Source organism: Tripterygium wilfordii, chromosome 18, assembly GCF_013401445.1.
Source record: "Tripterygium wilfordii isolate XIE 37 chromosome 18, ASM1340144v1, whole genome shotgun sequence".
Lineage (NCBI taxonomy): Eukaryota > Viridiplantae > Streptophyta > Magnoliopsida > Celastrales > Celastraceae > Tripterygium > Tripterygium wilfordii.
In genome coordinates this window covers 8416290-8433903 of record NC_052249.1, presented here as the reverse complement: position 1 = coordinate 8433903, position 17614 = coordinate 8416290, and the positions used below count along the sequence as shown (strand labels likewise).

At 38.4% G+C, this 17614-nt stretch overlaps 1 protein-coding gene and 1 pseudogene across 1 annotated transcript; both read right to left on the bottom strand.

The window, feature by feature from the left end:
• Nucleotides 1-634: 634 nt before the first annotated feature.
• On the bottom strand, nucleotides 635-7273 carry LOC119984177 (annotated as a pseudogene).
• Nucleotides 7274-7286: 13 nt separating this feature from the next.
• On the bottom strand, nucleotides 7287-11228 carry LOC119984175 (pentatricopeptide repeat-containing protein At5g02860-like). The gene is made up of 2 exons (XM_038828003.1): nucleotides 8338-11228; nucleotides 7287-7311 (listed from the first exon to the last, which is right to left on the bottom strand). Exon 1 carries the CDS (start codon nucleotides 11132-11134, stop codon nucleotides 8660-8662), a length of 2475 nt encoding a protein of 824 aa, XP_038683931.1. The 5' UTR covers nucleotides 11135-11228; the 3' UTR covers nucleotides 7287-7311; nucleotides 8338-8659.
• Nucleotides 11229-17614: the final 6386 nt, after the last annotated feature.

Sequence of the window (17614 nt, the reverse complement as noted above, 5' to 3'; positions counted from 1 at the left end):
AAATGGAAAGAACGCCTTTGATGAAATCTTTGCCTGGTGTGTTACTCAATTACAATCTCCTCATGAAGATACTCCTACTGTCATCAATCGTGCCACTACTCGTTTTACAGGTCGATTACGGGAATGGTGGAATTCCCTTGGACCTTATAGACAGTTACAAGCTCGTGGCTTTTCCATTGATCAATTTATGACAGTCATCTACAATGAGTTCACTGGAAATTTTGAACATCATGTTGAACAAGCTCGAGAGGAATTCTTCAAGCTTAAATGTTGCTCTTTTCAGCGTAGTGATCTTGAGAAACATTACAATCGTGTTTCAAAGCGCTATTATATCCTCAATGGAGTTGATGATACCAATCTCAAGCAAGCTTTTCTCAACTCTTTACCCGAACCAACTCTTAATGAACACCCCATTAATGCATCCCAAAACCCTTGAAAAATGTTCTCAAGCATAGCCTAATAGATCCTGCATCATCTTGCAGGGAGTGAGCTAATGACACTCTGCAATTGTATCAAAGAAGATTTCTCATAATGGAAGAGAAATAAAGCAAATTGGGTGTAGGACTAGGAATCAATACAAAGATCAAGCCCACGAAGAATGATACAAAGCTGGAAAGGCAACAAGAGAAGGAAGAGAGAAATTTTAGCACACAAAGCTAAATTTTAATGATAACACCAGTTTTAGTCCTTTAGCGTTCATACAAACCATATAGGGAGTTGAATACTTGAATCCCCTTCCAGAAACTTCTTCTCACATCAAAACTGGAGCACACAGTCCAAAAACCTTATTTTATGCTAATCACAACACCTTACAAAGGAAGGCTAAACCATCCTCACAAACCACACTGATGATCGAACCCTAACGTCCACAATGAACGTAATACTAAGAACCCATTTTAAGTCGACTGCTCTAACGGATTAAATCCGCTGACCTGCTGTCCAATACAATGTTAATTTACAAACACTTATTCAACATCACTTCCTCTGTAGAGACTGCCGATCTGCCATCTACACAAATACGGAAATCCAACCTAATGTATTGATATTGGAAAGGCAAAATCCTAGCTGTTCGAATAACTGTTGAATAAATTGTTCCTCAACTTAATTGGACTTCTCCACTAGCATGTGCCTCCTTGAGTTGCTTCTCATACTCATCTTCTTCATCCTCTTCCTCGGGTACAGCCTCTTCTTCCTTCGCATCACCACCCTCTTCCCCTGCCCAGCCAAAACCTGCAATTGATCGTGATGCTGCAGGAGGGATTTTGGCCTCTTCCACAATTTTCATTATGTCTTCAATTCTCTGGAGGGAAAAGGTTGGATCTTCTTTCTTATAATAGATTGCCTGTGCCACCTCTGTCGTTCCCTGGGCAAGTTCTTCAGGAACCAAGGATGGCCCTTGATCTCCTTAATGGTTATCCTCTGCAAAAACAAGGACGATTTCAGATAAGAAACTCCTACTCAAGCTGTCTAACATAAAGAAACAACTGATAATAAAAGTAGGATAAATCAAATGGTAAGAATGGCCATAGGAGCATGCCCTTTGCAGCATGACAATCAAAAAACCATATCTGAAATGGTTGGTGGTAAAAGACTGGGTTTCTCAAACGCATAGTAATCACATGCCACACCATAGAGAAACTCAAAATCTTTTAGACAGAGAACCACCACTGATGACACATCAGATATGACGTGTATGACATTTCACCATTTCAACTCTCTGAAATTGTTTCATATTAGAGGCATATGCAAAAAACCTTGAGCAATCATAATTATCTCATATATGTATTCCACATTATTCAACTTGACACAGAAAATGTTCAAACTGCACTTCCCTAGCTAATCCTAATCAAAATTTATGAGGTATGTTTTCATAAAGGGAACTGATTCGGCTCCTACCCATACCGTCTGTAATTCCTGATAAGATTCAAATGAAACCAAAGATGCTAAAATCCAAACAGTAGATAAGCCTTTAAGACAATGTGAAATAATAAGATATGTGTAATGTGTGTCAATTAAGATACAAGAAACAAGAGGTAAAGTACTACTTTCTCAAGATGTCACATGAAAAGCTTGAGAGCTAACTGAAATGATATTATTCGTATTTTTTTGATTATTCATATATAGAATAGAAGTCATATATATATGAATATATGAAATAATATAGAAAGTTCTTATTCATATACAGGATTATTGTTATTCAATATATATTTGAATATTCATAGACTACATTACTCTACTAGACTTCAATTGATGCAGTTTGATTCTTCAATTCGTAGTACCTCGACTCTAGAGTCCACTTCTTCCCCATACTACGAGTGAAAGGGAAAATGTAAAGACTACCATTAAAGCAGCCCAAGCGAGACTTACTATAGGAAAACAAAAACATAAGTGAATCATGTTTCAGAACAATCCCACTACAATTGGTTCGTTGGATCCCTCCAGTAAATAAGCTGTCAGCTACACACTGACATGCAATTTTTGCTGTACTCCTAAAAACATATAATGGCTAAGAATCCCAAAAAAACAAAAGATTCATCTAAACGTAAGATGCTATGTGAAGCTCTAACATAAAGAAAGTTCATATTAAACAAAACATAAGGAAAGTAGAAAAGTAAGCGTACTGGGAGTGAAGGGAGACAAAAGGTTGAGCTAACAACACCATCACAGGCAAAAGTCGTTCTCAAGTGTAATCTGTCCTCTATACAAAACTCCAGTGTCCAGTTATTGCCTAACCACCTCCTAATATACCAGTGGTTTAATCCCCGGGACAAGTCATCTAGCTCGCCCATTTTATCCAGGTTCTGATTTCGCCCATCCCAACATAAATTAAGCTCTCATCCAGTTTTGAAAAAAATGTAGGGAGATAGATTAACCTTACCAAATTCCAAAATTAACCATGAGAAGTGAGACCATGGAAAAAGAAAATATAACAAGCTTTCAGAAGGTTTGATGCCATGAAAATGGTACCATATCAAATGTGGGGTCTGCGTCTGAAGCATGGTTTAGCACAAAATTCATATTTTTATTGGCGGCTGGAATTTGAAATGGTAGCTATGACATATTAAGAATATACCTAACAGCCTGGAATTACTGCTTTTAAAGTGGATATGGGAAAAGCTTGAATGCAGCAAAAGAAAGGAGAAAACCATGTGTGTCCCACAATCAAATTTCTACCCAAGAGCCTTGTATTACTGCATTGAAGTGGATAAGGGAAAAGCTTGAATGCAGCAGGAGAAAGAAGAAAACCATGTGTGTCCTCCCACAATCAAGTTAAATGATCACATAACTTAAGCAGACTGCAAATATGAGAAAAGTGATACCGTAAATCTAAAACAGTGCACAACCAAATTCTTCTTTCCATTTCCCAATTCGCCAAATGCTTCAAGGTTGGTGGAACTGTGGAAGATTATTATCTACATACATCATAAAGATCATTTTATTTCCCAACTCCCAAGCAATAGATCCAAACATTGTCAGGACCTTAGACCCTTGTCTTGGCATATAAAAGCAGCAGGGCAAAATAATGTTACTTAATATTTATCTCAGGCGCAACTACAGGTAGAGAAGAAACATAAAGTTGGCATTAGTAAGATTAAAAAATAAAAAGAAAGAAGGCCCTTGGATGAAGTTAAGTAGCTTGTTGTAATACATACCCTGGCTGGGCTAGCAACAAATATGTGAGAAATAAGATGCCTGCACTCTTGAGATATGTGGACATAGTCAGGGATCTTGTATTGAACAGCCATTATTCTCTAAAAAAGACAAACATCAAATAAATTCATAACCAATAAAGAATAAAATTTAAGAAATACGAACAGTAGGAAGGTAACTTACATTAATAGTTTTCCTGAAATTCTTTGGGTCCCCTGGATCTTCAAATGGGTATGCTCCCACCAACATAACATAAAGTGTCACTCCACACGACCAAACATCCGCCAACTAACCAAAAAAAAAAGACCAACACTATAGTGAACCAGCAGAGGAAATATACCCAGGTTTCTCTTGAAAGACCTTGTCTAATTTGGTGTATACTATCATAAGTTCCCTCGGCAGAAAGGTTTAACAATTGCTTGCTTTCTTGAATGATGGTTTTTTACTCAGCGAAGCAAAATACAGATCAAAAAATAACAAATTTAATTTTACATGGCAGCAATAATGACAAAAAAAAAAGTTATGTACTAGCCAACTGGGATTGAATCCGCCCCACTAGGGGCAGAAAAAACGTATAGGCATTAGGCAATTAGCCATGTCCTTGAATTTATTGTTTCTTATTTAAAGATTATATCATAAACTCTGCCTGCGCTTGCAGCCGGTCCCAAGCCCGAGTAAAGGAGGAGAGTTGAGAAAGGTAGGCAGCCAACGTAAAACTATGTCAAACCTATGAACATGAGTCAAAATGAGATTGATTTTCACATAGACTCATGTAGCCAACCCCAATTTTTTGGGATAAAGGCTAGGATGATGATGTTGTAAATATTTTATGACAATTTCCATCAGCAAAAGGTTGAACATCTGCTCGCTTTCTTAAGAGTGTCATGCATAAATTGGTTTTCAATCAATGAAGTAAAACTGAAAAACACGTATGACGAGACAAAGAATTACTGAACATGGCACAATTAATGTGACAATCCTTTAGGGGTTGTACTATGCACAATTAATTTGATAGGCATGCTCTTGAACCTTTTTTTTTTTTTTTTTACATTTAGAAAGTAAATTAACAAACAAACTGTAGTTCTGCTTGAAGTTTCACTTTCCAAAGTGAAATAGTAAAGACCCTGACAAGGTGATCCCCCATATTATTTCGGCATTAACCTTGTTACACACTTACACTCATTAGCATTAACCTTGCTACACTCTCATTAGTCATTAGCATGGTAAAACCCAAGCTCAAGGTGGTTCCTCACCAAACATCTTGATCTATCTTGGAAATTTTACACTCAATTGACACAGTAGTCTTTGCCCTAGCAACTATAAATAATTATCCATAGTTACAGTACCACGTAGCACGAGGCAGTAAGACACTAATACTAAAACAGAAATACCATATTCCCAGCAACAGAAAGAAAAAAGCATCATCATAAATATGTACTAACCAACCTTGCCATCGTATTCTCTCCGAGAAAGGACCTCTGGCGCAATATATGCTGGAGTTCCAACTGTTGACTTAGGTCTTGAATGCAGCAGAGATGACTGCATAGAAAAGTTTGTTAGATGCAAAGAGTTCAGTCCTAAAAATTACAAATATGACTAATATGCTAATTTATTTTATCAAACCTTAGAATAACCAAAATCACAAATTTCCAGCTGTGGCGCTGGGCTTCCATCCAATAGGGTGTTCTCAAACTTCAAATCCCTGTGGCATATTTGCTGCAGATCTCACAGAAGTGGGATGGAGAAAGGTTAAGCTTTTCCATTAGCAAAGAGGTAGAGGAGGAAAAAACTTCTTTTACCATTGAATGACAGTAGCTGACTCCTGAGATAAGCTGCTGAAAAAAGTATCTAGCCTGAAAATATCAAGAAAAAAGGAATTGATTCATTAAAATCCAAAACATTGTTCCAGTGCTCATGCTCAGAGAAGACAATAAGAATTGATGAACTATATTTCCATCATTTTCTTTTTCTAGCTAGCCAGATAAACAATGCATACTGGACTGGAAACTTAGGTTTTCAGGTATTAAATAACTTTCTACTGCTGCATTTTTTCGTTCTTCAGATATGATAAAGCAACAATTAATAATGCAATCACTTCCACAGAACCAAGGAAAGCCACAGAACCTCATCCTCACTGAACCTTCCAGCATTGCAAATACGCTCAAAGAGCTCACCCCCAGCTGCATACTCCATCACAATAGCAAGATGGGTTGGAGTCAAAACTACCTGCATAGCGAAAAATCCCCCCACGTTGTTGGAAAAAATTTACTCTATTTTAAACACAAATAAAAACAGAATTTTAAACACTGTCCAAAACAAGAAAAAAGAAAAAGAAAAAGAGAGAGCTTGACCTCTTTGAAGCGAATTATGTTTGGATGGAGAAGTGATTTGTGATTTATGATCTCCCTTGCTACATTCCCATCAATCTCCAGCCACATAATTAATTCATAGCAGCATTAATTAAATCGGATAAGTACAAGTAGAAAATTATTTTAAAAAGGAAGTGATTTTTGAACTTCAGTGAACTCAAATTCTTGATCCTGAGACTTCTAATTTTTCTTTCAAGAAATGAACATTTCATTTTCACTCCTGACAGTGATGCTGCCTACCTGATATACCATGCATGTATAGATACAAACTTATACACACAAGAAATGCATAGATATATAAAGTAAAGAACGCATGGCCCTTGCCCCTGTGGGTCGAGCACCATGGCCGACCACTCAGTAGGTACGGCCCCAAGTTGAAGGCACAACAAGATCGTACGCTCTGATACCATTGATAGAGTCGCGCCCATACACGCTCAGCACCCAAGGTCCAACTGACACCCACCCATATGAGCCGGCTGTACCCAAGGCCTCCCAACCCATACTAGAAAACCTTGGGTACTAAGGGAGACTCATACCTCCTCCTATAAACAACACTTTAGCTCCCACATCTTCCGATGTGGGACAATCCTATTAGCGTACTCCCTGGTTAGAGTCACAATGGTTTGGACTTGAGTAGTGTGATAAAAAAATATACAACCTTTGCAAGAATGACATTCCGTGATAATCGTTTCGCGAGAATTCTTTCATTTTGAAAATTTTAACTCACTCTTATTATCAACTAAGTCATCTTTCGTTGGTTGTAAGAATAGTTACTTATTTTGACTCATACTAGCCAAAACTTTGAATGCAATTATCAGCTTACTACTTTGGCTGCAAGACGCACTGCATCGCTGGGGATAGTGAAGGTACTCGACCAGTGGCTCCGACTTGACGCTAGTTTCTGTATTCAATGATCACATTGTCACTGACTGATTAGAAGAAATGATCCTATACTCCCATTGCCTTCTATACACCTTTCTATACATGTTCAAAACTTCACCTCATCATAACATAACAAAGTAATAAAAAGAAGAAGATTTTCGGCAATCCGTGATTTCGATATACGGACAGAACTTGTACGGCATGTTACATTTATCCAGAAAGTAAGTGTACATCATATAGTACGTGTTAAGGTATAAACACTAGGAACTACTTCACAATCATCAAACAAGATGATGTTAGATAGATCAAAACCTCAAAACAAATGATGCAGTTTTCTTCGAGCTTTGCGTCTTCAAGAGACTAACGACTCATTCTTCCTTTTTCCTGCCCGTTGCAACTCTCAGTCAAACTGTAGAACAGCGTATAAATATCGACAATCAATTAACAATATCAATAGAGATCAGGGACAAAATAAATTTTTATCATAATACTTAGCTACTTGACAAGAATATCGATACACTGATCAAATAGAAATATATGAATTTTGGATGGAATATGTTTAAGAATATTAAAATCCTCGTCGCATACAATATAAGTATATAACAATGATGATGGTGTTAGCATGGTGGTAGGAAGCATTGCTTGTCATGCTCTCTCCCACCAAGGTTCAATTCTGTCCGGAATTGTGAGCTCACACATGGATTTTCCATGGGCTATTGTGCAGGCCCGATGGATTTACCCAATGTGCAACTGAAGGGTAGTGGCTACAAGTTCCCCACCGCAAAGAAAAAAAAATCCTCTTCACATGCGAGGAGGGAATTTTTGACCAAATAAGTAAACTATCTTTGTATCCTGGTATTCTAGTGCAGAAGTTTGAGTAAACCTTATAAACTATAAATTTTACAACACCACACATACCAATGCCTCCAAGGCACTGCAATACTTGTGCAAGCTAACAACGTCCAACAAACTACAATAGCTAAGCACCATGACTATTCCCCTCACAAATTAAGATTGAATGCCAAATAGCACTGAAAAACTTTAAAGATGAATTATATACCGGTTTGATGCAGGATGGTCTTCCTGCATCACGGTTCCATATTTACTCCTTCAGCAGTCACAAAAAAAATGAAAATATGCATGATATTCCATAATGTCATAATTTATTTTCTCAACCAGCTACATCAAAAATATGAAGCACAAATAGAGAGAGAGGGAGAAGGAAAGATATCACATGATCAAAAAGTCTTGATCCTGAGTAGAAGTCCATGAAGCATAAAGACACAAAAAAAAAATGTGACCATCAGGCTGAGATGATCAGATTGCAGAAGAAATTATCGATTAACGTCTAATGCTCCAAAAATTGCATGGACAGACCATTGATTAACCGCAATTCTAGTTCATATGTAATGGGTATATTGGTAATTATGCGTACCTTGAAGTTATGCAACTGCCATCTCGCTCAAAAAAAAAATCATTTTCTATCCCCTACATGTGTTCTGATACATTTAAGGCCTCGCATATGTCTTTGTAGGCCTCCCTTTTCCCTTTATAGCTTCTCCTGCTTGAATTTAAGGCCTCCTGATAAAATTAAATATAATGTCTTGCAGTTGGCCTACTGAATTTAAGGCCACAGAATCATTCACAACATCTTCAGCTTCTCATCTCCATGAGAGAACCAAGAACCATATGCATGTCTCAGTCTCTCAGATGCGAGCATGCCTACTGAGCTCATGCCTCTTAAAGAAAATGATAATCTATGACCATTTCTTGATTATACGTTCTGATAACCTAGACTCCTCTTGATCAGAAATATATGGATCGAGGCTACGGAGGTCCTTGATAAACATAGTTGCCTCATCTCGGCGGTTGTATTTACAATAGCCATCTACAATGGAATTGTATGTGTTCTGATTTGGTTTACAACCATTCTTCATCATATATTGAACAACATTAATAGCCTCCTCAAACAATGAATCAGCTGCATAACATGCAACAAAGGTATTATATGTGATTACATCTGGAACAATCCCAGAATTCTTCATTTCTGTGAACATTCGCGAAGCCTCTTGCATTCTACCATTTCTACAATACGCATAAATGACTGTATTGTATGAAATTATATCAGGCTTCATACCTTTTGCTATAATTTCCCTTAAAAGATCTTCTGCTGTCTCAAAATTTTCAGAGCGGCTGTGCATATACATCAAACTGTTATAAGTTGTCAAGCTGGGAGTGAAACCACTCTCATTCATAAAGTTCAATATCTCATTTGTTTTGGAAACCATCTGCCTCCTCCCATATATTGAAACCATGGCATTCAAAGTTGTTATATCAGGCGAATACCCATTCTTCTTCAGCTCCAAGAATGCACGCTCTGTTTCCATCAGAAGGTCACGTTTACTATAAACTAAAACAAGGGTCTTCAAGAGCACAGTATCAGGTGCAATCACACCAGTGTATATATCTTCTGCCAGAGCATGCATTCGCTCAATCTCCCTACCGTTGGCATAAGAATGAAGCAAGGAAGAATATGTTAGCTCATTGGGCTTGCACCGACCATCCTTCATTTCAGCAAGAATTATCTCAGCCTGTTCCCAAAGCCCTCCCCGAGCCAATGCTGCCAAAACAGCATTGTAGGTAGAAAGATCAGGAGTAACACCGGCTTCTAGCATTCTTTTATAGACAGCCATGGCTTGATCAAAAGAACCACATCGACTGTAGGCACTGATTAAGGTGTTGAAAGTGTCCCTCTCAGGAAGGAAACCTGACCTCTTCATCTCCCTGAAAACACCAGACACCTCAGAGTCCAACCCATTTTGCCCAAACACTGCCAACAGCGTATTCCAAGTAACAATATCTGGGCTGCAATGGCATGTCTTGATCTTCTCAAAAACCTTCATCATTTCTGCAAACTTGCCCCTATTACCATGCATCTTGATTAGGGCATTGAAAGTACATATATTTGGTTTACATCCTTCACTTCTCATTTCCTCAAAAATCCTCATTGCAGACTCATCCTTTCCAGTCTTCTCAAATCCTGAAAAGAGGGTTGTATATGTGAAAACATCAGGCTTTATCCCTTTCTCAACCATCTGGGTCTTGAGCTCCATGGCCTCATCCAACAGTCCATCTCTAGCATAAGCTGATATCAGTGAATTGTAAGTCACGATGCTTGGGGAACATCCATTGTTCTCCATCTCTCTTAATACCAACATGGCTTCCTTAGGCCGTCTAGACTTCCCATAAACATCCAACAAAGCATTGTAAGTAACTTTGTCAGGCATGAACCCTGCCAATTTCATCTCCTCAAATATGCTAGCAGCTTCCTCATGCAAAGACCCTCGCCGGCAACAACTTATTAGTGTATTATAAGTGTATGAATCAGGGGAAACTCCAGCACTTTTCATTCCCTCAATGAGACCTGCAATCTTACTCCATGGCATACACATTTTTCCATACACATTCAAAATCACATTGTAAGTTATCAAAGTAGGTCTGAATCCCTCTTCCTCCAGCTTCTTAAATACCATTACAGCGTCCCTATACTTCTCATTACTAGCATAAGCAGTTATCAACGAAGTATAAGCATACACATCCAAATCAAACCCATTTTTATGCAAGTTATTTAACAAAGATGCTGCAGCCGAAACTTTCCTTTGCTTACCAAGCATACTGATGACAACAGCAACAACAGAATTACTCAACACAGACTCAAAATCCTTCCTATTCCTCACCCACTCAAACACACTCAAAGCCAAGTCATATTTCTTGTTAAACCCTAAACCCTTAATAATACCCAAAACATCCGCGGTTAAGCAATCCATACCATCACCCTTAACACTAACCTCTTCTTGGTAGTGCTCAAATAACTGAAGCAATACATCATTCAATTCACTGACTTCAAAAGATGGGTCGACCAACAATTGAAGAATTCGCTGACCTTGAGTGGAGAGACGATGATGTGACCATGGCTTCCCGCGGTTGGAGTCCCGGGACTTGCCGATGCGAGTTCGGTTTCTAGATATGAAAGAAGGAGGAATTAAGGATTTAGGGACAATGGGTTGTTGAGAATTGGATGTTTGAGGAGGAAGAAGGTAGTGGAGACGAGGGCTTATTGGTTGTGGTGGTGAAATGGCATGTATTCTGTGGTGAGTCTGGCTGGAAAAGAAGGACTTCGCTGGCAGTGGTGGGTTCGAAAGAAGAAGAGAAAGAGCCAGCTTCTCTGCCATGAAGAGCAGATTTTAGGTAGGGTGACTTACAGTGAGTCGCTCCCAACTGATCGTTTTGAAAGAAAACAAACGTTCGAGACAGGAATTGAGGGCAGAGAAGTTCTCAACTTTTCTGTGGTGATTAGCATTTCCATTCCGCGTGATAATGGGCTTGGGCTCTTGGTCCATTGGGCCTGATGATCTTTTATTTAACAAATTACAAAGGATGAAAAACTTTAGTCACATCTCGATATTTTATAAACACACTTCTTGTTAAATGTACCCTTAAAAATTTTAAATATTTAAAATAATATCAAAAGTACATAAAATCTCAAATATTCGAGAAATGCACCCCAAAGACATAAAACAAGAGAAAATATTCAGTGCGAGACTCACACCATGTCATTCGACTGATGTGGTGAGCATGAATAATTGAATGAGTGACACGTGGTCATTTGTTGGCCCACAAAAAATTAGTTTCCCGCTTAGGGTTAATTTCTCCTGGTATTTTATTATATTGTAATTTCTCCTGGTATTTTTATTGAAAATCACAGAGAGACAAGACCTACCCCTTGTTGTCGTTTTCCTCCGTCCGTTCTATCGGAACTATCTAACCCATTACTATTGTTCGGTGGTGCGAATCTGGCCTTCCCTTCCTCCTCATTTTCTCACCGAATGGGTTTGGGATTGGATCTAGATCTGGTAGTGGCTCAAGGTATGGTTATGGGTCAGGAGGTGGCAATGCACACGGAGGCGAAGGTTATGGAAGTGGCCCCGAAAATTTTGGTGGTGGTAGGCTTGGTAGCATGGGTGATGGAACCGGCGGAACAACTTATTTTGACAATCATGCGCCATCAAATATTAGGTCAGAGAGAATTAAAATTGCTAATAAAAAAAGATAATTAAAATTAGAGAAAAAAGAGGAGAAGAGAGAGAAAGAGATGAGAAGGGATAAGAGAGAGGGGAAGAGAAAAAAAATGAAAACTTAATTTTAAATTAAAAATCCAAGTGTCATTCATTCAATGGGACATACACAGCACGTCAGTCAACTGACGTGGTGTGAGCTTCCCACTGAATATTTTCTCATAAAACAGAGCATAAACACAAAAATGCTCGGACACTTTGGACTCGGATTCCAAACTCGGTAGACCCAACTCTTCCACACTCAATTTTGATCCAAAGAGCTTATTGACTACAATTGCGAAGGCGGTGGCCGAAGACCCAAGTCCCGGTAGTGTGGATGGTGCTAATGTTTGTGAACAAGAAATCTCCACTGGTAGTGAGGATGGTGGTGGTCTTAATGTTTGTGATGGTTTGTGGGGCATTTGACAGGTACTATTAGTTTAGTGTATAGAGAGGAATGCGCCTGCAATCTTGTACAATATTCTACAATAATGTCGCAACAGAGATATGGGAGTGGATGGTTTGAAACTTTGTTAAATAGTCATATTAATGTAAGCTCAATGGAGAAATATTTGGGAAAATAGCAAGGGTTACGAATATCTATGCAATTGTGAAGACACTAGACAAAGTCTACAATCTTGGCTGGTTTAGCAATTCTTCCAAGAATTGAGTGCAATGTTGTTGTTGGCCTCAAGTGGATGCTTAATCAGGTGAAAATAATCTTCTTTTACTCACATTCTCCTGTCATTAATATCTACATTCTACGTGCGCGAGGGTGGGGAGGGAGTTGTCATATAATTGGGTGAATGGGTTTTAGAGCATCCACAGCAGATTATCTAAACATGAGTCTGTCTGTAAAATAGGGAACAATTATAGAGAATTTGTCAAAAAACACCTCTGCATCAGATTCCCTAAACTTCCCCTATTATAAAGACTTGCTACAGTGGTTCCCTACATCTAGGGAACCACTGTAGCGTTATGTAAATATAAAATAATGACAAATAATAGATCTCTCTCTTCGTTCTGACATCCACTCTCACCTCTGTCCCACATCCTCTCTCGTTCATGTTCACGTGATCTTCAACACGACGCATATCTTCTCCGATGTCGCCTGCACATCCGACGTCATGTATGGGGCCGACGACGAAGCTCCACAGCCATGATTAGGAACCACCGATCAAAAACCAAAGACAATAACTCTACTCCTTGGAAACCCATAATCAGAACCACCCAATTTTTTCTCTCATTCTCTCTCTCATCGGCTTTCCCTTGTTCATCATTTTCTCCCTCATCAACGAGTCTCTCTATCAAACTCTCCCTTCTTCCTGCCCTACCAAGTACCCAAGATCTGTTACAGACCTGCAATCGACCTCGTCAAGAGCCTGCAGGACCTGATCCTGACTATTGATTTCTCCATCTTGGACTAGACATGGGGAAAAACCCAGGTGAGAATAGAAATAAAGACTGTATGCTGAGATTGGAGATTGAGTATTATTTGCCCAAAATAATTCCTCTGCTGTCAAAGGTGGCATCATTGTTGTTGGAAATGGTTGCCATATTGACCAGGTTGTTGTTGATGATGGAAAGAAGGTAGGCGGCTGTGGTGTGGTGGTGCAGGGAAGGTGGAGACTGAGTTGAATTTATTATTATTTTAGATATTTTAAAATAAAATAAAATTATATCAATAAAATAATAAAATAAAGAGAAATAAATATTATTTTAATGAAGTAGAGAATATGATAAGTAATCTGATGTAGTGTTGATTGGATAGAGAATCTGTAAAATAAGGGAAAATGACATTTTATCTGTATTTTAGGGAATCTGTTAAGATACTCTGCTGAAGGTGCTCTTAGGGTTGGTGTTTGTGGAGGAGGTAAAGAAAGTCTTGGGCTTTAGTTGAGATTGGGGTGTGAAGAGCTCAAGCCCAAAAAAAATAAGGTCAAAGCAAAGCCAATGTTAGTTGGTGTGTATTTAGAAAATATCGGAGTGTGATTAAAGTTTTCTCCAAACGATTGTATGATCATGTCTGCAATTTAGATGGGTGTAAAAAATCTAATCAAATCGAAATCCAAAACAAAAACGAAATCGAAAATTTTCACTCAGTTCAGTTTTTTTATTATGTCTTTTACAATTTTTGATTTTTAGTTCAATGTCAAAAAAATAATTCGATCTCAAATTGAAAAACCAAATATCATTTATATGTTTTAGTTTATTTCTTACGTACTATATATATTACAATGTTTTATAGTATAGGGATTCTATGTTTTATTTTTTAGTTTCGGGATCTCAAATTGAAAAAACATCCATCTAACTGGCTGTTCTCTGACGTCTCTCAATTTTTTAGGCATAAGTAGTGCCAGGTCAATCATCAGTTGTTAACTCGCTTCTTTTCCTTTTAAAGTTTTCATGTACTCATCATTACTAATGTGATAGTATATTTTAATAAATATTAATACTAAGTTGTAGTATTACATTGAAGTTGTACACTAAATTTTTTTTAAAGGGACAATTATCAATACTTCCATAATTTGGACAATGTTATAGAAATGATAATATATATAAGTTATGATATTGGGGCCTAATAGATTATATAATGAATTTAATAAACCAACTATTGTATTATATCACATACAATAAAAATAATAGAAATGTAAAGTAAATCAAACAAGAATTGTATAGGAATAAAAACCAGTTTGAAGGAAATTGGATGAGAATGCGTATATGATCAAGTTTAGTGTTGACCACTATCTCCTTAAGATTTATTTGTCCCTCACCAATGCTTCTTGTCAAACGAACATAACCCAGGATGAAATGATCGCATTTACTCAAGATAGGAAGCGGCAAATCTTAAGTCTCTAATGGAGCAAAAATGATAACGCTCTCTCTTTTATGTAAAAATGAAACAAGTGAAGAAGAAAGAAGAAAAATGGATTGGTGTTTGTTCTTGCAAATGTCCTCTATTTATAGAGGTATACAAGCATAGTCATGTCCCTTGTATGAATCAAAGCATCCATTGAACAAAACATGTCTCTTGCCAAAAAAATCATCTTTTCATAAAAAAAATGTCCCTTGTACGAAACTACGCAACCAATAATCGAACAAACATGTCTCTTAAGAAAATTCACATGTGTTAAGTAACTTTCCATTCACACTAATCATGTATTTTTATTCTAGTGAATGCTCAACTTATAAATGGAACATTTTTGACATATGTGTGAGTTTATACTCATAAATCATGTTCTCAAATACATGATTTTCAACAAACATGACCTCTACTCCACTTGTTAGGTCTGACATAACCCAGCCGACAAGTGCGGGGAGTGTTGTCCCACATCAAAAGATGTAGGGAGTAATGTCTTATTTATAAGGATAAACCCACTCTTTAACCATTAACAAGGCATTTTCCTAGGCTCATGTAAGTTGGGCTTAGCCCACTTGCTTGGACCTAAGGAGAAACAAAGTCATGTGGGCCCAATGTATTCACGGGAACCGAACAATCCAAAGCGGACAATATTGTTAGTGTGTACGGGGTGTGTAGATTTATAATATGGCATCGAAGCTAGCTTGGGTCACCTATTGGGCCTTCGGATGTCCTCATGGACGGACCACCCACAAGTGAGTGGTGCTTGTAGGGCCTTTTGGATGTCCAATGAACGGACCACCCACAAGTAACCCTAACCCTAATCCTAACCCATACAATCCACTTATTGGGGCAAGTATAACCTAGCCCACAAGTGCGTGGGAGTGTTTAATAATGTTAGAGGAGATGATTTTCATTTACCTGCCAATAGAATTACAACCTAAATACATATCTATAAAGATAAAGAGACGTTAAAGTGAAAGTGACTAGAGCTGTAGTGTTAAAGTGAAAGTGACTAGAGCTGTAGTTTTGTACAGAGAAGGACACTGACAATAATGGACCGTTGAGGCAACGGTAGCTAGTAGAGTTCAAACTAAATGGGCTTATTTACTGAGATACTCATTTGTGTTGGGCCTTGGTAGTAATGGTCTGGGCCTGTTCTTGCTCTTTACCCTCCCGCAAGAGTGGAGGCGCTTTTGTGACTCCAATCTTGTTACAGAGCCATGAAAAACGAGTTTTAAGAAGAGACTTGGTAAGAATGTCCGCCAGTTGAACTGAGGTGTGAATTTTTCGAACAGTAATAAGGCCTTGATTGACAAAACTTCTCACGAAATGTAGATCAAGTTGAATGTGCTTCATCCGAGAGTGTTGGACAGGATTGAGGCTAAGATTAGCAGCACCTTGGTTATCACAATATAATGTAGGAGGAAGTGGAATTTTGCAGCGAAGTTCGCGGAGAAGATGTTGAATCCAGATAACCTCTGAAGTTGTGGCAGCTAAGGCACGATACTCGGCTTCGGTAGACGACGTCGCAATAGCTCTTTGCTTCCGAGATTTCCAGGATATAGGAGTTCTACCAAGGAAGACAAGGTAGGCTGTAGTTGAAGAACGATCATCGGGATGACCACCCCAATCAGAGTCAGAGTACGCAGTAAGACGAAGATGTGGAGATTTTACTATGGTGATGCCAGTAGTGACCGTGCCTTTAAGATAGCGAAGAGTTCTTTTGAGCAGGGACCAGTGAACATCAGAAGGTTGATTCATGAACTGTGCAAGACGGTTGACGGCAAATGTGATATCCGGACGAGTGAGATTAAGATACTGAAGACTTCCAACAATTTGTCTAAAAGGAGTAGGGTCAGGAAGATGAACGCCATCTGTACTTTTAGTATTGAAATTAGCCGGTAGTGGAGTGTTAACTGCCTTAGCACCATCCATTTCTGTTTTGTCAAGCAAGTCGCGTATGTATTTCTGCTGAGATAAAAATAGACCATTAGAAACAGGTATTACTTCAATACCTAAGAAATAAGATAAAGGACCAAGATCTTTTAGAGAGAAGGTTGTTGACAGAGCCTTTGTAACCCTGGAGAGCAAGGAGACATTAGAACTGGTGAGGATTAAATCATCAACATATATTAAAACATACATAATATGCTCTTGCTCTTGAAGAATAAAAAGGGAAGCATCTGCAATGGAATTTTTAAAACCAATATGTAAAAGACATTTACTTAAAGCAGTATACCAAGCTCTTGGAGCTTGTTTGAGGCCATATATGGACTTGTGTAGTTTGCAAAAATGAGTTGGGTGCTTAGAATCTTCAAAACCCTTAGGTTGCCTCATGTAGACAGTTTCAGTAAGATGGCCATTGAGAAAAGCATTATTGACATCTAGATGGTGTAGGGGCCAATTTTGAGACACTGCAATTGTGAGGACTGTGCGAATAGTTTCAGGTTTGATAACAGGACTGAAAGTGTTTTTGTAATCAATACCGGGCCGTTGGGCAAAACCTTGGGCTACAAGTCGGGCTTTGTAGCGACCTATGGACCCGTCTGGGTTAAGTTTGAGTCGGAAGATCCACTTAGACCCAATAGGCTTGATGGTGGGATGGGCAGGCACGAGGGTCCAGGTTTTATGTTGTTGAAGAGCTTGAAATTCGGCTTCCATGGCAGCACGCCATTGAGGATCAGCAAGAGCAGTGCACACAGAACGCGGTTCAGCGGATGGGGTTGTAGGATGAA

Bases quoted from the DNA above. Each gene is read 5' to 3' on its own strand.
- LOC119984175 (XM_038828003.1), bottom strand. From the start codon at position 11,134: ATGGCAGAGAAGCTGGCTCTTTCTCTTCTTCTTTCGAACCCACCACTG.